Here is a 23,635-nt window from a genome sequence, read left to right as displayed (position 1 = left end):
TCAGGATTTGTTTTCAAGTAAATGGGATTTTGTATTAATTTCAGGTCTGAATAAAATGATATAACATTTGGGCAGAAATATACAGGCTAAAAGGCCCGCGCTTGAGGTGAGTATGGCAAATATCTCCACACACACAGTGTTTTTGCCTTTGGTGCTCAGATAGGCCGGGATCATTGTGATCCAAACACTGCAGAAGAGCAGCATGCTGAAAGTGATGTACTTGGCCTCATTAAAACTGTCCGGTAAGCTCCGAGCTAAAAATGCTAAAACAAAACTAACAGCTGCCAGAAGCCCCATATACCCAATAACTGAGTAAAAGCCAATAGCTGAGCCCTCATTGCACTGAATGATGATGGTTCCAGGGGAAGTGTGAATGTCCAGTTCCTGAAAGGGAGGAGAAATGGCCAACCAAGTCATGCAGATGATTATTTGAATGGATGAGCAGAACAAGACTACAGAATTGGGCAGTTTGACTCCCAGCCATTTTCTCCATGAGCTCCCTGGCTTGGTGGCTTTGAAAGCAACACAAACCATGATAGTCTTGGCCAGGAGAGAAGAGACAGCTATGGAGAAGGTGATTCCAAAAGTGATGATGCGCAGCATGCAGGTTATATCCACAGGGCGACCGAGGAACAGAAACACACTGAGGAAGCTCAGCTTGATGGAGACAAGGAGGAGGAAGCTCAGGCTCCGGTTGTTGGCTCTCACTATGGGGCTGTCCTGGTACTTAAGGAAAATTCCCAGTGTGACCGCAGTTATAACAAAAAATAGAACTGAGATGAATGAAAAAAACACAGAAATAACATCAGCACTGAATGAAAGAAATTCTTCTATTTTGGGAATACACTGGTCCTTCTGCTCATTGGGCCATTCCATATCTGGACATTGGATACAGCTCTCACTATCTATAAATGTGTAAACAAATCAAGTCAAAATCATTTCACATATAAAAGAGAAGAATTTTGGACTTCATAAAATTTTTGCTAAAGCACTCAATGAAACGCTCTACAATTAAAGGAGAACTAAAGTCTAAAATAGAATATAATTAGAAATGCTGAAATTTGTATACAGAACATGCACAAACCCCGAGGCTGAGAAGCCTAATCAAAGGAAAGACTTAGGGTTTCAAACTTTTCCACAGGGGGCCGCCATGTTGTTACTTTGTTAGAACATCTTTTTCAAACCAAGGGCTTGCACATGCTCAGTGAGCTCTGGGCTGCTGTTGGGAGGCGGAGCTTAAGGATCGTAATAAATTATCAAAACAAACAACACGTTACATAACATCTGCCATAGAAACTGATACAGCATAGCTGATTAATAAAGAATCATAATATAAAGACTGCACTGGTTCCACTGTTGCCATGTAATGTAATGTAGGTTTCAGAGTTTTTTTGCATTGTTTAATGAAACATTTCCCAGCTCTCCAAAGCCAGTGGCTGCATTAATATGCAAAAGAATCCCCCAATGAGAATCCCAGCTGATGTGAGTAAATCCGGCTCCCTGTTCTCTGTTCCTGCAATTGGAGTTGGGAGCAATAAGCACAGTTTCCCAGCACTGAACAAGTCTGTCCCTTTATCCCCATGTCTGATTCCTGTGCCATATAATGACGGGAAAATGCCATCATTATCTCTATATGTAAGGTACCAGCAAGGGGCCTGACACAGTGCTGGGAATCAGTCACAGAATAAGGATTCAGTTACAGTCTAGCTCCAAGCTCAAAGTGCCAGAACAGTACTCGAGTATTTGACTGTGATTGGCAACTTTTTTGTCGCATGTGTCTTCTTTTGATGTGACTGTGCCTATTTTGCAGTGGTAATGCCTATTTTGATGCAACAGTGACTTTATTTGACGTTCAACCAATTTTTCTGCAGCGGATTTTCACTGAAGTTTCCCAAAATGATTCACCAATGGCAAAATGTGGAAATTTGCTGTGAATCCATGTCTGGTGAAAAAATTCACTCATTGCCACCTGATACAGTTTTGCAACAAAATTCACGTTTTTGCCAGGAGTGCACTAGAATTTCACCATATGTTTTGTGTCATTTGTTGCTTGAAAAATGTGAGAAAAAAAAAACACCAGCTGCAGTATTTGAAATGTTTTCATGCATTAGCCAGAAGAAAATACATTTTTTTGCACCAGAATGTGTTTTTAATCCACTAGGAAAAAGCATCCATTGACTCCAATGCATTTGGCAAAATCTCATGTCTCAAATCTCATTAACTGCCGTTTGAAATGGGACAGTTTCACTCATCTCTTCTCTTTATGCTCAGTGTTTTTATCATTTTAGAAACTTACAAGCTATAACATTTGAGATATTTTCAAAAACCATGCATTTGTACCAGTTGTGTTGGAGATCTCTCCCTCGGAACACGGGACACAGTCATAACAACAGGACTGGGCTCTGGGCTTTATTGCCTTCCTGAAGCCGGGGAGACAGTTGTCTGAACATTGAGCTCTTGGGATCTAGAAATATCATAAAAATACAAAGAAATCAGAGAGAATTCACCTGTCCTATAGGATATTTGTGTAATGTAATATGAACAATATGAGTGTCAAATCTTTAAAACATAACAAAACTGGTGTAAAGGTGGGTAAGATCAAAGAATGCACTGTAGCTCCATCAAGAGGCAGGGTATACCCTCTAAATGATGTCTGGGCATCATGTGACCAAATGTAAAACCTGTATGTGTGAAGTATGAAGTAATAAAGGGGGTACATTATATAAAGTTACATATAGTTACATATACTTACATATAGTTACATAGGGTTGAAAGAAGACCAGAGTCCATCAAGTTCAACCCATCCAAGTAAACCCAGCACACCCAACCCACACCTACCAATCTATACACTCACATACATAAACTATATATACAACCACTAGTACTAACTGTAGATATTAGTATCACAATAGCCTTGGATATTCTGATTGATCAAGAACTCATCCAGGCCCCTCTTATAGGTATTAACAGTCTTTGTATCTCCAAATAGGCAGAATTAGCATAGGTATACTCTCCAGGTGACAGACTCCTCACTAACTGCTACGTTCAGGTACGGCTGTAAGTGTCAACTTGCAAGCCTCAGTGCAGTCTTAACTTATATTTATATTTTATCTTATACATATATTTAAAAAACATGTTAATGTAAATCTTCTCACTTTATTGATATCTGTCTTCCATTGTATTAATGATGGTGTGACGTTCAGCTGCTGATCTGGGGGGGCCCATGGGGAGAATTCCCCAATGAGCTTTCTCTTTAGGTAACGATTAGGTGATATAATGTAGTTATAGATCCATAACCCAGACATGTACTCCCCATGTTCATTAAATGAGGAGGTTGGTCCAGTTTGGGTGCTGTATTGATAGTTTTTTAAAAAATGGTGCAACCCCTGCATACAAGATTAAGTAATTAAAATCATAATTTTTTTCAGACATTGCTGACATATCAGACAAACAGTAACAATAAGGTAGTAAAACACATTCAATTTTCATAGATTAAAGAAATTCATATTATATGCTATTATACAATTTGGGGTGTTAGTTGATCCCACTTTGATGTATTGTTAATTCTTTTATGGTTATATTGGGCTGGGCAATTTTTGTATTGTAAATAAAAGAAATACTGGGAACTAATCTAAAGAAGCTCCAAGAAACCCCCATTTACATAGGTTTATCCTATAGGCTAAAGCACACCCACTCAGTCTTTAACCCTTTAAGTGCCACAGGACCTAGAATGTATGTCCTGTGTATAAAAGTACCTAAGTGCCACAGAACGTAGATTGTACATCCTGCTGCACTTCCGGATTTGGGAGCGGAGGAGCGGCTTTTCAAGCTGGTCCTTTGCTCCCTGCTCATTCCCCAGCTTCTAGATAATGAGCAGAGGCAGGGAACGAGTGGCCCCTGGGACGCAATTGCCCAGGGGCCCCATAGGAAAAGTCAGGCATGTTGTTTCTACTGAGCAGAGTACTTCATTTATTGCCCACTGGTTGACAAACTCAGTTAACTGACCAGCAGACACACCACCTCGGTGTACTCCACTCGGATGCAGGAACGCACCAGCACCCGAAACAATACCTCTGATGACAGAGGGTTGCCACCTTCCAAATGCTGCTTCCTGGACTTATAAATGGCTAGTTTGGCCAAAGCCAGGAGCAAATTGGAGAGGAGGTCTTTTCCTCGATTGTCCTGGGACACTGGGTGTCCAAAAATAAAAACATGAGGGGAAAAGTGTAACCAGAACTGCAGGTGGAGTTTCCTCAAAAGAGCTAAAAGAGGTTGCAGTCTGGCGCATGAAAGTAAACATGAAACAGGGACTCCCTTTTGCCACAGAATGTACAAGCAGCCGGGGAGTCTGTAAAATGAGCCAAGTACTCTCCTGTGCTCAGTGCACCATGGAGCACTCTCCAACTCAGGTCTCCAGTGGGTCTGGGCACCAAGCTGGAATAAAGGGCTCGCCACTGGGGTCTCTCGCCCTCTTTGAGCACCCGCCTCCAGATGGTATCATAGCGGGAGACGAGGGCAAGGAAAGGTACGGTGTGGAGCATGAGAGAGTACAGTAGTTTTCTTGGCATGTCACAAAAGTGTGTCAAGGTAAAATTCTCCAACTGGTTCAGGTTGGGAGAAGGAGCAGCCTGAGGGGATTGACGGATCTTAGGTGCTATTATTATGGCTGGAGGTGGGGCATTCCAAGGGGAATCTGGCTCTCCAGCATGTAAAGCCTCATTAATAAAGGTGTGAGAGCCAGAGGAGATGGTGTCCTTGATCTCCTTGATTAGACGGTTTGGAACTCTGGTGGTGCGCAATTCCATGCACTGCATAACTTCCTGAGTTTGCACCCAATCTATTCTCTCAAAATCCAGGAGATCCCCAAATCTGGTTAACTGAGCCCAGCAAAGGCGGCGGCGGATGCTGGTGGATTCTAACATCCTAGTCTTTAAAGATGGATTGTAAAGTAAGGGCTCAGTTAGAATGTCCTCCCCTTGAATAACTCCTTCCCTTAACACGGAGACCATGCTCCAGGTTTTTTTTTTTTTGTAACTTATATTTTTATTTTTCAATTATACAGAACAGAAAGCAAAAATACAGTACTGTGTGTAGTAAGCATATTGCCTTTGACAGGATTCAGAAAGTCAAATAAACATCAGTATCGTAGTTTCAATGTAAGAATAGGGAAAAGGGAAGGAGGAGAACTGTAAGCATCGGTATGGTTAGGTAAGCAATGAAGGATGAATAAAACCAGGGTAGACTATTAAGTTGTTAAATATAAAAGGTCAATAGACGTAGTGAAATTATAGCTGTAGGAGGAATAAGCAGGTGGGTGGGTGGGTGTCCCCTATAGGGTGATATTGAGTTAAGTGGCCAGACCATGTAGTTCCCAGACGTCCCAGATTTTGAGGTATTGGTGGATGTTATTGTGAAGAATGGCAATTCCATGTTCGAACTTCCTGTTGGAGTTCACTCAGTTGATTATCTCATTTATAGTAGGTGAAGTGGATGTTTTCCATTTTGCTGCTATGGCTAATCGGGTGGCGGTAAGTATCTGATTGATTAGTGCTTGACCACTATTGCGTATTTTCGGGAATGGTTTCCCTAATAGCATTGTGGGGAGATCCAGGGGGATCTCACGGGAGAACAGTCGGCTCAGTAGGTTTGCAATGTCCTTCCAGATAGGTTGGATTATGGGACAGTCCCAAAAAATATGTTGTAGGGTGCCGTATGAGCTGCAGTTTCTCCAGCAATTTGGAGAGTGGTCAGGGAAGAGTTTATGTAATTTTTCGGGGGTATGGTACCAAAACATCAAGGTTTTATAGATTTGTTCTTTTTGTCTGACACATGTGGACATTTTTCTTGCATTGTCCCAAATGCTCGTCCAGTCTGTTTCAGATAACGGTTGGGTAAGTATCAAGTCCCATTTATTCATATAGTTGTGCCGGGCTTGGGTCCTTTGAGTGGGATTGTTAGGATGTTGTGCTGAGATCAGGCCTTTTTGTGGGAGGCCTCTTTTTGCTATGATTTCAAATGCCGTTGGGTGGCCAGCCTTTGCAGAAGTTGCATATGGTAATAGGAAATGTCGCAATTGGAGATATTCAAATAGCTTAAGATTGAGTTGTGGAGCTTTGTCCTTCAGAGTTTGGAATGTAAGTATTGTAGATCTCTGGGGTTCTATCATGTCCCTCACTGTATGTAGGTTTAGCCCAGTCCACCTTCTGTAGAAGGATTGGTCCATGCCCGGGGAGAAATTGGGGTTCCTTAGGTAGATTGTATTACCCGACAGGTTGGAAATTAATTTGTGTTTATGTTTGAGCCTAGTCCAGGTTGTGAGTGTGAGGCGGGTTGATTTCAGCACATTTGGAGATAGTTGCAGTTTTCTTGTTTTCGACCAGATTATTGAATTAAGGTGGGAGTCTTCATGTAGGTCGCTTTCAATTTGACCCCAGATGGTGGGTGAACTCCACGTTGACCATGTTAAGAGTTGTCTTATGTGGGTGGCCTCATAATATTTTTGTAGATTGGGGACACCCAGCCCACCACGTCTTGTTGCTGTCATAATTACTGATTTGGGAATTCTATGTCTACGGGAGTTCCATATGAAATTATGAAATGTGGACTGTATATGTTTTAATATGCTCGTTGATATTGGCACAGGTAATGTTTCAAATAAATACAAAAATTTAGGTAGGATAGTCATTTTTAGAGCTGCTATTCTTCCGAGCCATGAAATTGGGTATTTTGCCCATTCCACTAACTTGGTTTTGGTTTCGCCTATGAGAAGTTTGAAATTAAGGTTGAATATCTGACTATATTTAGTTGGGATATGAGTCCCTAAGTAAGCAATTGAGTCTATTTTCCATCTATAGTTGAAATTCGCTTTGAGGGTTTCTAATGCTTTCTGAGGGATATTTAGTGGCAGGGCTTCTGATTTGTTCAGATTTAATTTGTATCCAGAGAATGTGCTGTAGTGGGATAAGGTTTGATGTAGATTTGGGAGTGAGATCATGGGGTTGGTTAGGGTCAGTAGAACATCGTCAGCAAATAAGGCCACTTTATAGTGGCCTGATTGTCCTAGCACTCCCTTGATGTCAGGATGAGATCTAATTGCAGCTGCTAATGGCTCTATGCTTAAGGCATACAATAAAGGTGATAGAGGGCAGCCCTGGCGAGTGCCATTTGAGATTGAGATGGGCTTTCCAGATTGGCCTGGTAATTTTAAGTAAGTTGTGGGGGAACTATAGAGATTTTGTAGGGCGGAGAGATAGGGGCCTGCAAAGTTAAGGTGTTGTAGTAGTATGAATAGGTATGACCAATTCAGTCTATCGAAAGCCTTTTCAGCATCAAGGCTTAGGACTAGGGCTGGAGTTTTTTGTTTTTGAAGTATTTCTATGAGGTCAATTGTCCGTCTAGTATTGTCTCCCGCTTGGCGTCCCTGGATAAACCCGACTTGGTCTCTGTGTATGAGTCTAGGTAGAATGGGAGCTAGGCGGTTGGCTAAAATCTTAGAGAAAAGTTTGAGATCCGAATTTAAAAGGGCGATGGGCCTATAGTTTGTACATTGAGTTGGGTCTTTGCCTTCTTTTAGTAGTAGGGAAAGGTGAGACATCAAAGAGGTGTTTGGGATTGGTGAGCCCTGTAGAAATTGATTAAATAATTTTAATAGATAGGGTGATAGTATATGGTGGTATGCTTTATAGTATCTATATGGGAAGCCATCTGGTCCTGGTGTTTTCCCATTAGGCATTTGTTTAAGAGTAGAGGCTAGTTCTTCTGAATCTATTTCCTTGTTAAGGGTGCGTAGGTCATTTTCTGTAAGTTTGGGTAGGTTTAGATCTTTGAGAAAGTCATGTGTGGGATTTGGTTGGCTGTTTTGATTTCGGGTGTTTCTGGATAGGTTATATAATTTTTGGTAGAAGTCATAGAATTGAGCTCCTATCTGATCGGGATTGTAGGTGAGGTGTCCTGATGGGAGTCTAATGGTGTTGATTCTAGATTGGGTTTTTTTGGTCTCTTAATTTTTTAGCTAGTAGTGTATGCTGTTTGTCAGCTTTTTCATAGTATGTTTGTTTTGTCCAGATAATGGCCTTTTCTACTGCTTTGTGTTTGAGTGCTGTTAATTCTTTCCTGGTTTGTAGGATCTGAGTTAAGAGGTTGCCTGTGGCTTTGATTGTATGTTGGGCTTCTAAATCTCTGAGGGTTTTGCTTAAGGTGGTATATTGGGCTATAGCTATTTTTTTCCTTTGGGAAGTCAATGCTATAAGATGGCCTCTAATGGTCGCCTTGTGTGCTTCCCATAACGTAGCTAATGAGTTGACTGAGCCTTCATTGAGTTGAAAGAATTCTCTAAGTTTGGTTTCTATGGATTTGTATGCTTCTGGGTCGTGTAGTAAAGTTTCATGTAGGCGCCAATGTGCTTCTCTAGGTGGTAGTTTGGTGAGGTCAATAGTAAGCAGAAGTGGGGCATGGTCCGACCATGTCAATGGCAGAATATTTGTCGAAAAATGTAAGCGTAGGCAAGGATGGGAGATAAAAAAATAGTCTATGCGTGAGTGACTTTTGTATACTGGGGAATAGAAGGTATATTGTCTGTCTTTAGGATGTGTAATACGCCATGCATCGAATAGGGAAGCCTGCCTCATAGTCTGTCTAAACCTTGTTGACAAAGTATGAGCCATGCGGTCTTTGGATGGGAATGACCTGTCAGTGATTTGAGAGTAAGTCATGTTAAAATCGCCCCCCATGATTATGAGAGGAGTGGTGAAAGGACATAATTTAGCTATTACTTTCCTTAGGAAGCTAATTTGCCTCTTATTAGGTGAGTAGATATTGATCAGCAAAATTGGAACTTTAGCATAGTTACCAGATATAATTAAGTAGTGGCCTTTTGGGTCTTGGAGAGTCCGGTCAATTATGAGTGGGGAATCTTTATGTATAAGAATAGCCACGCCTGCCTTTTTGTGTGGGCCAGAGGCATAGTAGGCTGTTGGGTAGAATTTGGAGTAAAGTTTTTGAGGCCCTTCTTTGGAGAAGTGGGTCTCCTGGATAAACGCTATTTCAGCTCCAGATTGCTTAATTTCTTTCAATGCTAGATATCTTTTATGTATGCTATTGAGGCCTTTAACATTTAGTGATATAAGCTTAGCCATTTTCATTGATCGTGAAAGGCTGTTTAGAAGGTGGTATTGTGACTATGTGACCGGTCTCTCCAAAGTCCCTTAAAGGCAAAACCTTCAGTAATTTAGTCATAGAAAGCAAAAACCGTCTTTGGCCTTGTGGCTTAGTATACCCGTGTACATTACATATGCATCCTAAATAAAAAAGAAAAGTGTTAACTGATAAACATAAACTTAGAGAACAACCTTTATACTTAAAAGTAGGAAAGATAAAAGTTGGTAGCATGAAGAAAGAGTTAGCTTTACTTTTGTCCCCTTTTTTAACGTAAGGGGGAGGTTGTTTGCCACCAAAGTTTCGGTGTTTTAACCGTAGGGGCTTGGATATTTATCCGGGCTTGAGAGGAGTCTATATGCTCCTGCAGGTGGGGGTCAGGTAGTTCCAGGCACCGTGGAGAGAAACAGTTTTTGGTAGCAGAAAGAGAAAAACTGACTGATAAGTCGTCCATCCGGATGATCCTTACGGTGTAGGAAAAATGAGTATCCCAGGGTTTTTGATAAGGTGAACTTCAGCGCTTCAAAAGATTTTTTGCAGTAATCATGTAAATATCAAGTAGCCCTGGGCGGAGAGGGACTTAGTGCCAGTCTCGGAGTGGCTGGAAGGTTTTGCGCCTTATGCCATTGCGGGCTAAGAGTATTTGTATTCCTGGGTTGTGGAGAGTTGTGTGCTGATGTGGTGGGGCCTTTAGTATTGAGACCCAATGCATGTAGGAACTTGTTGCCATTCTGCGGGTTTTGCAAAGAGTATGTCTGGCCATAGCGGTTTACCACAAGTTTTCCCTTAATTTTGATGTGATTGGCCTGAGTTCCCGTCTCTTTGCTAAAGTTATTGGTGATAGGTCTGTAAATATTTGTATTCTGTGATTGTGAAAGTCAATGGCATCTGTAGAGCGGACTTTAGCCAGAATAGCTTCTTTACTTTGAAAGTAGTGAAAGCAGGCTATGATATCGTGTGCTGGCTTAGTTGGTGGCGGTTTAGGTCCCAGGGACCGATGAGCCCTATCCATAAGCCAAAGATCAGCGGGTATGTCTGGGCAAATATGTGTGCATAAGTCTTTTAAGTATTTTGTGATATCAGATGCTAGGATTTCCTCCGGGATGCGCCTGAACCTTAAATTGGAGCGTCTTGACCTGTTTTCTAGGTCCTCGCACATATCTCTCAAATGGGTGAGTTCCTCTTTAAGGGACATATTTTCCTCCTCTACATATATCATGAGCTGAGCTATATCGTCGGTATAGGTTTCAAGTTTATCTGTTCAGTTGCCCAGGTCAGTTATGTCTCTCTGCAAGTCTTTTACCGCTGTGTTGACTGCTGCTGAGACCGTTTGGGCTATTGTGGCTATGAGTGCATGATGTAGTTGAGCTAATTGTTCAGATAGTATTTGTGCCGTAACTGGCTGTTCTGGCTGGTCTGGGCTTAATGAGGAGAGTGCCGGAGATTGTGGCATTGGGGTAGGAGAGAGTGAGCGTGCGGGACTTACAGGTTGCGGAGGGGATTCTGCGGCGTTGAGCGGATCCGGAGCTGGTATGTCGGCCTCGCCGCCATCTTGGGAAAGGTGCGTACCCTGTGTGGGCGCCTTATGCAGAAACGGAGACATCGTAACGCGTTGTTCGTGGATTTTCCTTTTGCCCATGATATACCCTCACTTTTAAGGGACCTGTTGTCAAGTTTGAGAGCTTTTTATAGCTTGAGTACGGGTCTGATAGGATCGGATGAACGGAGCTCTTAGGTAGTGCGACTGTTCTCCACCATGGCTAGGCTCCGCCCCCCCATGCTCCAGGTTTTAAGAGTCTCTTGGTAGTATGCCGGTAATGATGAGAGGTTTTTTAAGAACCCTTCAGGTTCGATGACAAATAATTTTTGGTTATACCCCATGTTGCATAGCTGGTGATAAAAGCTGGATGCCAGAGTACACCATTGTGGAGCGTATGCACACAACTCCGTGCCCACCCTCTCTCAAGGGAAGGCTTGAAACACCTGCAGATACCCAGTGCTTTCCCAACCAGAGAAAGTCCAGTAACCTTCTCTGGATCTTAGCAATGAATTCTTGAGTTGGGATAAGGCACATCAGCTGGTACCAGAGCTGAGAGGCCACAAGCTGGTTGATCACCAATGCCCTCTCCCTCAAAGAAAGCACTTTAGCAAGACCCTTCCATTTTCCAAGATGGATGAGGACACACTCCTAAAGTTCACTGAAATTCAGTGAGACAGGGCACTCCTCAGCTGACAGATAGACTCCTAAATATTTGACACAAGAGATTTAGGTGAACCTTGCCTACATCCCATCACTGACTCAAAGTGGCAAATTCATCCTGAAAACCCCTCCAGTCCATCCATATTTCCCAGACCAACTTTGCAAACCCCTCATCCTCCAATAAACTCTTAAAGTGCCAATAGGCAGCTTTGGCCAGTGATGGTGCATCTGCCACTATCACAAAGGCACAGTTGAGGTCTGAAAATGGAGCCAACCTAATGGTACTGCACCTGGCTTGTGACATGAGATTGCCCGATATATACATATCCTATTAATCCGGGACTGAGAATCATGACCATTTCTCACCCAGGTGAAAGTATTTGTGTCTGGGTGCTGCTCTCTCCATATGTCAACCAAGGAGAAGCGGGCAATGAGTTCCCGCAGTGCTGACTCCGATGAGTTCCTTTTCTGGGGCACATTGCGGTCTCAAGCATCCAGGGTGTAATTGAAATCACTCCCCATAATCAAGGTTTCATCTGAGTCAACTGTCTCCATGTATGTTGACAAACTTTCAAAGAACTGTGTTTTCTCTGGTGCGGTAGTTGGGGCATATATGTTTATAAGGTTGTATGTGCTATTCGAGTCCTGGACCCAGAGATGTAACACATGGCCTGGGATGACAGATTTAGCACTCAGCACCTCAGGCTGGAAGGATTTAGTGAATAGGGTCACCACCCCACATGAAGTCCATGTGAGGTGGTTAAAAAAGACCCTACCGTTCCACTCCAGATGCCAGGTTGCTTCAAGCCCTGGAGTGGTATGGGTCTCTTGAAGAAAATGTATAGAGCATCTTCCTTGGTTAAGAAAGAAGAGTACCTAAAACATGCAGAAAGGCCCCCGACAGCCCTTTGTATTAAGTGTGCTTATACTCAATATAAATATATATATATATATATATATATATATATATATTAGCCCTCACAGAGGCCTGGTGAGACAAACACTTTTTGTGGAACTTAATGATACGGAGATATTCTGCTGTGCCATAGTTCTTCACCTCTTTTATGACCCCAGTATAATGTCTCACAGAATGTATTATTAAAGGCAAATCATGCCAATTCTCCAGGTATCCAATTTTACACTAAGGTTGCTCTCAAGAAACCTTTTGAGTTCCTCAGCAGGGATGAGAGGGGCAGAAGGATTTGCCACACCTGTTTCATCCTCTTCTACAATATTATCCTCATCCCTGGGCTCTTCCTGGCTGAGGGATTGATAATGTCTCTCCTCCACTTGAGCTTTGAGGATATCTGCATGTGATATTGCAGGAATGGGATCAGAAGCACCCTTCATTTGGAGAACCTGCAATGGTTCAGGTGCTCTTTCGATTTCTCCTGCAACACCTTCAGAGGTGTCTGGGGCAGCAGATGGAATCTGCACCTCCACAACAGGTGGAGCTTTAGAGGCTCTTCCCTTTCTTTTGCCTCCTGATCACTCCGGATGGCAATAACATTTTTCTGAGTCTGCCAGGTATTGGCACGTTTGGGAGACATGAGGCTTTCTAAATTAGTTGAATTCTTGTCCATAAAATAAAATTTGTTTCTGATATAAATCCCTATATCGTGAAAAATATAAATTTTTCTTTTGTGTATAAATCTCGTTCCAAGAGTGGAAATAAACTCTGGCAAATTTGGAAAGCTCAGGTTCTCCTGAAAAAAACAATATATAGTTTTCCTACCTAATCTTAACCCTTCCCCCAGCAAAAGCCCCTAAAATGAGAGAGCACAGAATGTTTACAAAATGTCTGGCACAGAGGAGAACCGAAATGTGAAATTCTGCTGGCACTTAAAGGGTTAAAGCAGAAGCCAGAAAAATAGCTGATCAGAATCCCAACTACAGACCGGTTTCACCCTTCTTGGGGCTCATCACTGTAGTACAGGGTTTTCTAGTCCACTAATGTAGAGCCAGGAATGTGGATCCACAAATAAATCAAATTGGTTAAGAAGACTGCCTCATATGTATGCAAATAAACACAAGGAATTCTGGGAACTAATACCAAACTAAAGAAAACATTCAGTGCTTTACACCTCGGGCCCCTCTGTTATCTGTGCATGAACATTAGTTTCCTTCTATTCCTCCTTATTCCTCAGCATCTGTATTGCACCTAAAGTCATTTTAATGAAGGAGAAGGTGTTTAAGTTCACAATGCCCTGGGGTTCACTCAGAAGGGTTGACCTTAATGGACTTTGGTCTTTTTTCAACCCAACTTGACTATGTTACTATGTATCTATGATCCTTATGCCACAGCCCTAGCCATACACAGGACACTTTCCTAGTATTTGTGATAATTACCTGGTACTTATAGGGATGCTGATTGGATTTCCTGATAAACAACATGTTCATCTCATGAAGTGCCTGAGACATTATATCAACTGCCAGATGCACTAGGGGAGAATTGGTTTCACCCCTGAAATAGTAAAGGTCTGTAATACGCTCCTGCCCAGTGCAGTTAAAAAGAGTATGCGGGGAAGTATATTCATACAAATTATTCTTATTTTGGTCTTTTGACAAACACAAATGGAACATTAGGAAGATATCTTCAATTAACTCATCATCTGGGAATTTTGATGGATGTAAATCTTCTAAAAATCTGCTCATTTCAGGAGTCCCCAGATCATAATGGTAACGTGGCACAAACACCAAACTGTTATTAAATATTATTATATTGTATCCAAGGACAATATCATTATTCCCCCAATTAGGTGAAAGAATTAAAGTCTTTTGTGTGAAAGCAGAATGTAATGCATCCACAAACATAACAGAAGCTGTTCCACTAATTATAAAGACACTGGTAGAGGATCTTCCAATTATGCTTTTATATTGATTTAAAGAGAAATCATTTGCTTTAGAGATTTTCACCTTTGCTGTAAACTCAATGCAGACGCCTTCCCTGTTTAGATATTTGGCCAAACTGTGAATCTCTTCCTCCCCACTCATATCATTAGATGTAATTATTCCAACCCAGGTCCAGCCAAAATGTCTCAGTAATTTACTTAAAGCAAAATAATTGGCTTCATCACTCTGTATAGTACGGAAAAAGTACGGGAAGGCGGCTCTGTCTCTGAGCGATGGGTCTGTCGCTCCGTAACTGATCTGTAGATATGGAGAGATGATAATGCTCTGATCAATACAAAACTTAACAAGCAATTTAAAGAATAGCACCTTTCTCTATTAAAGACAAAGTTCAAGCTCACTGTGGGTATGTCATACAAAAGCTGAACTTCTAAATATAAATACCTAGACAAATATCTGCCTGAATAAACTAAAAATAAATATTTGCCTGTTCTAGTTAGAAAAAAGGGAAAAAAAGTCATATTCTACAGATTCATTCCAACTGGTTTTACATTCTGAATGAAGATGAAGATTAAAAATGTCATCAAACAGTAACTCACCTCAGTCCACATGGAGCCTTCAACTTATGGGTGAATAACATCTGTCATGGTGTCTATGTGTTAAAAGAGAAGGAAAGACATTTTGGCATTTTACTGCCATTAGACACTATATTTATTCTGCAGAAAGCTTTACATACCCAAGTAAACAGCCCTAGAAGGTCCCTCTGTTTGTTTAAGATAGCAGCTGTCATTTTAGCTTGGTCTCAGTAGCTTGCGTGCTGCAGCTCTGGCTGCTGGTAGCTCAGATCACACATTTTGATGGGAGGGGGAGTGAATTCTTATTTATTCTTATGGGAAGGGGGAGCTGGAGAAGGAAGAGAGGAGAGAGCAGACTCCGGCCCTGGGAATGAAGGTTTTTTCTGAGGGAAGTCTGGTACTGAAGAACATGTTTAAACAAAGACAAGGAATCCTGTGTTTCTTTTGATAGAGGACTCAGTGTAGCTTTGCTGTATCTACATAGACCTTTCTGATAATGTTAATTTATTTTTAACATTTTCTTCTTTTTAAAGAACATGAAATGCATAAGGCAGCTCTTGTCTAAGCAAAATAACATTCTGGAACTTGTTTACATGCCTGTCTGGAGGATTGCTCATTTGGGTGCCTGGTCTGAGTAAAGATGTCTTACAGGACAGTTTTGAAGTACATGCAATAAGTCGTTTATGGGAAAGAAAAAATGATGTGACCATCATAAAAAAATTCTTGTGCACGCAAAAATTTGTTGCCCGAGCGTGACAATTTTTTAATAAAGTCTTTTTCTGAGGGTTCCAAGGTGCTGATCCCTTTCTTAAGTGTCAGAACAGATTTGGATATAGGGTAGGTCCTGGCTATAGATGATGGAGTGTTTAGTGTGGTCCGGGTAGAAGCTGTCATACACCAGGTAGCATGGTTTGTACGTATGTTTCTGATATATGGTTCCAATATATTGTCTTTGATACAAAGAGTTGTGTCCATAAAGTGGATGTGGGTTGCAGAGTAGGCTTATTTAACAATGACGGTCACGTGAAAGCTATTAAGTTGTTCATGAAACTGGATGAGTTTTTGCTCAGTATCTACCTGAATAATAAGAGTGTCATCAATATAGTGGAGGTGTTCTGTGTTCTAGGGGTTTGGTGGTACAGGAAGAGAGGAAATCCTGATCTAGTTTATCCATGCAAACTGGGTTCCCCTATTGGTCCCCATCTGCTGTAGGTACAATGCCTGGTCAAGCAAGAAATAGTTATTTGTTAGTGTGAATTCAATTAGGCTTACACTTGTATCCGCTGGTAGATGGTAACTTAAAGTGGACCTGTCACCCAGACATAAAAAGCTGTATAATAAAAGCCCTTTTCAAATTAAACATGAAACCCAAAATATTTTTTTTATTACCACATCCATACCCATTATAAAAGCATTTTAAAATCCCAGCTGTCAATCATATAATGCCTGCCCCGCCTCTATGCCTTAGGCATAGAGGTGGGGCAGACAGTTACTTTCAATTCAGAACTTCTTAGATGTCACTGCACTCCTGACATTCCCCCTCCCTCCTCACCATCTAATTGTGTAACCAGTGCATGGACATGGGTATCAGGTCCCCCCATACTGGCACAGAAACAAGATATTGACTGGATGCAATGCCTGCTTTGATAACAGTGTCCACAAAATGGCCCCTGCCTGCTTGCTGCAATTGTGAATTCAAAGGCTGAAGAAAATAAGATTAAAATAATTTATATAGTGTAAGTAAAGTTTATTTTGCTTGCCAAACACAATAGAAAACAATTTGAAATTATTTCTTAAGGTGACAGGTCCGCTTTAATGACCTGGAGGTGGGCATAGAAAGTACCATTTCTGTTTTTGCTGATGACACTAAATTGTGCAAAACTATAAGTTCCATGCAGGATGCTGCCGCTTTGCAGAGCGATTTGACAAAATTAGAAAACTGGGCAGCAAACTAGAAAAAAAGGTTCAATGTGGACAAGTGCAAAGTTATGCACTTTGGTAGAAATAATAGAAACGCAAGTTATACACTAAATGGGAGTGTTGGTGGGATCCTTAATGGAGAAAGATCTGGGGGTTTTTGTTGATAACAAGTTGTCTAATTCCAGGCAGTGTCATTCTGTGGCTACTAAAGCAAATAAAGTGCTGTCACTGGGGACTAGTTCATTGATCTGATGCAGTCCTTTATCTCCTAAACCATTTATTTTTGGTAATGCAAATATATAGAAAGAATACATGTTTAGTGGAGAGAAAGCCCTATAAACAATTTTGTTTCAAAGGTGAACCACCCCTATAATAATTTCCTCACATCAATAGATTCAAATGCACTAAATCTTCAATAAGAATCCAAGCTGATCTGGGTAAATCTGGGCCCCCGTCCTTTGTTGCTGCAGTTGCTTTAAGCAAAGTTTCCCAGCACTGAACTCAAAATGCATCAATTGTTAATAGAGCTTCTCCAGCAGAGTCCTCTATTGAAATCCATTATTGAAAACACAGAGTTTTTTTATATTTAAAAAAAAAAAAAAAAAGTCTTCTTTTCCCAGGGTGCCACAACCATGTGACCTGTGCTCTGATAAACTTCACTCAAACTTTACTGCTGCACTACAAGTTGGAGTGATATCCCCCCCCTCACCCCCAGCAGCCGATCAGCAGAACAATGAAGAAAGCAAGATAGCAGCTCCCAGTAGGTATCAGAATAGCACTCAATAGTAAGAAATCCAAGTCCGGCTTGGGACTCCTCCAGTTACATGGGAGTAGGAGAAACAATAGGTTAGCTGAAAGCAGTTCTAATGTGTAGCGCTGGCTCCTTCTCAAAGCTCAGATTAAGGCACACTTTACTGCTGTGCTGCAAGTTGGAGTGATAGCCATTTTGGACAAAGCAGAACTTCTACTGCCAGACAGTATTTGAACATTTTGCACTGTTTCACTTTAGGGGCCTTTCTTCGGGGGGACTTTTAGTTTATCCAGGAAAACAATATATCGTTTTTTTCAGGACAAACTAAACTTTCAAAATTTGGTAGAATTTTGGTGTAATTCCAATTCTGTAACAAGATATAGGCTTCTAAATGTCTATAAAATTTAAAAAAATCATATTTTCCATAATATAAACACACATACCAGAAACTAAAATTATTTTATGCATAAAAATACAACTGATTTAGAAAGTCCCATGTCTCCTGAATGTTCCAATACCAAATATATATAGTTTTATGGAGGTTTCTCACTTGTATAGGTCAAAAACTCCCAGCAGTACACTACCAAATTTCCAAAGCACTGCTCCAGAAAGCTGCATACTTTAGATTTCAAGGCCAAAACTTCCACTAACAGAAGGTTTATCCCAGAAAATTACACATTTCTGGAAAGAACAGATTCTGGGGAATCCAGAGTAGGCACAACTGTCTGTCTGCTCCAAACTATCAAGTCACAATGCTTTCCTAAAGTTGTAGGTTCTTATCAAAATTTGTTATCAAAAAGTTTTTAAAAAATCACTTCAAAGCTTCCAGTCTATAATATCTAATCTCCTACCGGTCATAAAGTAACCAAATAAAACACCCTAAATATGAATGCCAGGGGTCCACTGAATAGTTTGATGCCCAATATGTATAGGTTTACCATGTATGTAGCATGTAGGGGCCCCAATGTGAACATACGACCATATGATCTATCATTTTGGTAATTTCAGCTCCTGCAAAATCAACACATTTACATCATTATATGTGGGATAAAGCTAGTAAAAAGTACGTTCACCCCAGAAAGTCATATATTTTTGGAAAGTACAGATCCCCCCGAATGTAAAATGGATACACAAGTTTTTCTACTCCAAAGTACCAAGCCACAAGGCTTTCCTAAAGCTGACAATTTTGATGACATTTCCAAAAATCCCCTCAAAGCTTCCACTTTGCAGCATATTATCTCCCACATAGCATTAGGTACCAAGATAAAACACCCTAAATTTGAACGCCAGGGGTCCACTGAACAGCTTGATGCCCAATATGTATAGGTTTACCTAAGTATGTGGCATGTAGGGGCTCCAATGTAAACATAGCCCCATATGATCTATCATTTCTGTCATTTCAGCTCCTGCAAAATCAACACATTTACATCATTATATGTGGGATAATGCTAATTAAAAGTATTCTCACCCCAGAAAGTAATATATTTTTGGAAAGTACACATTCTCCCAAATCTAAAATGGGTACCCATGTCTTTCTACTCCAAAGTACCAAGCCACAAAGCATTTCTAAAATTAGCAATTTTGATGACATTTCCAAAAATCCACTCAGCTTCCAGTTTGCAGCATCTTATCTCCCACATAGCATTAGGTACCAAGATAAAACACACTGAATTTGAATGCCAGGGGTCCACTGAGCAGTTTGATGCACAGTATGTATAGGTTTACCTAAGTATGTGGCATTTAGGGGCCCCAATCGGAACAAACCCCAGATTTACATACAAAGCATTCCTAAGTTTGACGATTTTTATGATATTTCAGAAAATCGCCTAAAAATGTTGCAGTTTGCCACATTTAGCTCACACAATTACTTGTGTACAAAGGCAAATCACCCTAAATAGGAACACCTAAGGTCTACTGAACAGTTTGATGCCCAATATGCATAGATTTACCAAAGTCTGTGGTGTGTACTGACCCCAAAATGAAATAATGCATATGGATTTCTCGCCTGCCAGCTCAGCTTTTGCATACAGAGCCCCCTATCAGTGTATTATGTGCTGTAATGCCCCCAAACTATACAGAAAAACCCAGAAAGCCATATATTTTTGGAAAGTACACATTCTGACAAATCCAACATGGGTAAAGATTCCTTTCTACACAAAAGTACCAATCTGCAAAGCTTTCCTAAAGTTAGTGGTTTTTATGACATTTCAGAAAATCTCCTAAAAATGTTGCAATTTTCCGCATTTATCTCATACAATTTCTTGCATACAAAGGAAAATCACCCCAAATAGGAACACCAGAGTTCTACTGAACAGTTTGATGCCCAATATGCATATCCATATGGATTTCTCGACTGCCAACTCAGCTTTTGCACAGAGCCCCCTGTCAGAGTATTATGTGCCGTAAACCCCCTAACTATACAGAGAACCCCAGAAACCATATAGTTTTGGAAAGTACACATTCTGATGAATTAAAAATAGGTAAAGTTATTTTTGTACACCAAAGTTACACCTTGCAAAGCTATGCTAAAAACAGATCAGGAACACTTATACAGGGATAAAAATGCAATAAAACCACCAAAATTGTACAAATCAGCAAAACAAGTCACAAAACAGTGTAATTAGTGGTCAGAATATCTGATCCAATTGTCACACTGTCAAAATAAACAGTTTTTAGGGAAAATAAACTAAAAATGAGCAGTAAAATGAAAAAAAAATAATACAAAAAAGTTTGTGTATACATGTGTGAACATATGTAAAAGTAGTGTGACAGTATGGAAGTGTGTATATGAATGTATATAAGTGTATATGAGTGTGAAAAATAAAAAATGAAACAAAAAAGTGCTAAATTGTGTGCTGTATGTAGGTATAAATGTGTGTAAGTGTGTAAATGCAAAAAATAAAACACACTTACCTGACCAGAAGCAGGGATCGCATGGCAGTCCATCCTGCTGCAGTTCTGGTGAGTGGAGGGAAAACCGGAAGCAGGAAGCGGGGAGCAAGCAGCAGAGGCGATGCTGCTTTGGGGGTGGCCCAGGGGGCTGTCATTGCTTAAAACTCTCCGCTTCTGCAGAGAGAATCTTTATCTGCCAAAAGACGTACTCCGTACGTCGTTGGCAGTTAAAGGTTTAAATCATAGAGGGAATTATTTGCTGTGTAACAGTGTCATTCAGAAATAAAAAGTACCCCATAAAATTCATAACAGTTTCCCTTTAATTTCAGGACATGTTTTTAAAGATTATTGTACTAAGTGATGTTTTTCTTACCTGGGTGTATCTGAGCACACTCAGTATCTGGGCTATGGGTACCGTTGTCTTTGAGATGAGATCCCCAATAAACCCAGCAATGTTTCTCTTTCCCACACAGGAGTAATTGGGAACCGGCTCCCTGGTACCAGATAATATTTGGAACACACTCCTCACTGCCTTCCGGGGGTCCCCACAGGAATCGGATATATGGTACCCCAGGGTCAGGTTGGGTAACCGGGCTGGATCCTTATTAATCTGCTCAATGGCAAAGCGAAAATCCACCAAGTAGCGGTAAGCCTGTTGGTTTGGACTAAGATCAGAAATAAATTACCTTTAAAGATCATTATTATCATTCATTTTAGAATCATTATAAGAGATGTATAAAGTGCAGTATATTACTGCACTATCCCAGTTAGAATCCACCTGCTTGTGCTAAATTAATTAGTACTGTCTCTTAATTCCACTTTATTTTATATCTTCTCCTATTTTTTAATGGATTTTTCAGCATCTCCAATTCCACCTTGGAACCATAACTCTCATGTTACATGTTTTGCACTAAATAAATAATAAATAAATAAATAACAGCCCTGTTATGCCAGTATTTTTGCAAATTTCCAGTTCCACCTTACCTTGCTCTATTTAACTTAGGGTACCTCATGGCTCCATTGTTGGACCCCTCCTATTTTCAATCTACACCACAGGCCACAAGTCAGCTAATTTGCTCATTTGGGTCTCAGTAGCATTGATATGTCTATGATACTCATGTCACGGACTGTCTACTAGAAATTTCTGCATTTATGTCCTCTTGTTGCCTAAAATTCAACATGAAGAAAACTGAACTGATCATCTTCTAACCATTCACTTCTGTTTCCCTGCCTGACATCACTATCATTGTGGAAACCAACCATATAATCCCAGTACCTCAAATTTACTGCTAAGGAGTCACATTTACCTTTTATTCTTTCCCCAAATTCAAATGCTCACCTTAGGAACCCCTCTTGCATTTGTCCCTTCCTCACATTAGGGGACTGAAAGTTCTCATTCATCCCCTACTCATCTTGTTTAGACTTCTGTAACTCACTGCTCTGCTGCCCTCCCCCTGTTTAAAAATGGGGGTGAATAGTCCAGTTAAGGGGTAAAAACATGTGTTGATAAAAGGTAAAAAAAAAAAGTAATATTTCAACATTAAATAATTATATATCACCTTGATAATGAAACCCATAAATTAAATTTCTGCCAAATTTCCATCCAAAAATCATTCTATTTTCACGTTCACCACTGACAAACTATGTATAAAAATGCTATACTTTGGTCAGACTTCCCAGTAACTGCCAGTAACTGAGTGGAATCTAACACCAATCAAGGCCAACTTCCCAGAACCTCACTTCTGGAGTTTAAGAAAGCAAGGGAAGAGATAATGGAGACCCTGGCAGTCCCAGCTTATTTGTTCCCACCATCATGACCCTAAAAAAGCCTATTTAATGGAAATTCAGTGGTTTCAGCAGATGGGACTTACGTTAAACATGCAAAGCCAGTGGAATTGTCCCATGGAAATGTATAATTAAACATATAGAAATATGAAGCCATCACCCCTCCGATAATGATATCTCCTTCCTGCATGTATTCATATTCTTTCACTGCTTTAAAGATCTGTAGGTGACAGGCAGGGTTGAGAGGCTGATTCCTACATCCGCAGGGTCCCACATACATGAATGTCAGATAGATCAGCACTTTCACAGAATAACAGACAGCAGTGACTCCCAGCATTGCCCCATATAGCCCAATATAAAGCAGAAGATTAGAATATTTCTCCCAGCGGCAGTCAGTGGCACAGGGAGACATAGGGGCCCCAGGGTTGGGCTGTGTGTGTAGAACAGAGTAAGGGGCCCGGCTCATCCAACCCTCATTTTATAGAGAGCAGAGAGAGGAATTGCACAGTAGAATGAATATAGACACAGCCACCTGGGGAACTCTGGCCTTTTACGAAAATACTAATTTAAAGTTATTTTCTTCTCATGACTAAAAAAAAGAATAATATATTTGTACCAAGTTTAGATGGAGAAAACTTTGCAATAAAGTGGAACAGCTGTAGCTCAACATGTTTCTTTTATCTGTAGTTACTGGCTGATCTTATATTAGCAATATTCACTATTAGTAATAGGAATTATCTATGTATCCCTGTGTATTGATTCATTTGGTTTAACAGGAGAGGTGCAGGTTGCAGATGACAATGACCTACAGAAAAGGAGGGCTATAAGCAGATGTGACATAAAATCAGGCAAATTCATCCCACTTCTCTCCATTTTATTTGGGCTCAGATTAGGGGAATGCCCTGAATATGCATCCAGACTGTTACAAATATTCTTCTACACTGTTGTATTGCTTTTCTGTTAAACCCTCCATACACAGTGTGCCAGCTTGCTGGTAATAAGGCAAACCTGGGAACCCCCTCTGGTACTGGTGTGAGAGAATAGGAACCCTAGCACCTCCACCTAATGGGTGCCAAGCAATACAGCTCAGGGAAAAATGCAATGGGCATCTAATACCTTTAGAACAATTGCTGAAAGTGGGGCCTTCACTCTTAACAAGTAAAGTCATCTAAATGACTAGCACAGCCCCTAAAGTGACAGTTCCCCCAAATAACACCATTGGGGTTCCAAACAGCTCCTAGGCAGTCTATTATGGAAGGGAGGCTTTGTGATTTTCATATATACACAATCCTATTCTCGCTTTGTGGATTTTTTGTGGGATTTCTATCTTTTATTCTTTGTAATTAAGATGTGAATTTTACCACAACATTTGAGACATGTTCTTTGATTTAAGGGGCTCACCCTTCTTTGGGGTTTCTATTGTTTTTTGATTTTTTCCCCTTGTCCTTGTCTTTTCATCCAGAATCCAAAGCTGTGGTCTTGAAAAAAGGGGCTTCAACAGCAAGTTAT

The 23,635-nt window shown here is 40.7% G+C and overlaps 1 protein-coding gene across 1 annotated transcript; it reads right to left on the bottom strand.

Annotated features, from left to right (window-relative positions):
• Positions 1-22,406, bottom strand: LOC100493683 (vomeronasal type-2 receptor 26-like). The gene is made up of 6 exons (XM_018089709.2): positions 22,213-22,406; positions 20,715-21,006; positions 13,703-14,503; positions 3,156-3,386; positions 2,341-2,464; positions 1-905 (listed from the first exon to the last, which is right to left on the bottom strand). Exons 1-6 carry the CDS (start codon positions 22,404-22,406, stop codon positions 1-3), a joined length of 2,547 nt encoding a protein of 848 aa, XP_017945198.2.
• Positions 22,407-23,635: the final 1,229 nt, after the last annotated feature.

The sequence above is a fragment of the Xenopus tropicalis genome, chromosome 1 (genome assembly GCF_000004195.4).
Source record: "Xenopus tropicalis strain Nigerian chromosome 1, UCB_Xtro_10.0, whole genome shotgun sequence".
In the NCBI taxonomy this organism is placed as follows: domain Eukaryota; kingdom Metazoa; phylum Chordata; class Amphibia; order Anura; family Pipidae; genus Xenopus; species Xenopus tropicalis.
Note: the sequence above shows the minus strand (reverse complement) of the source record. Positions and strands in the feature narration are given on the sequence as shown.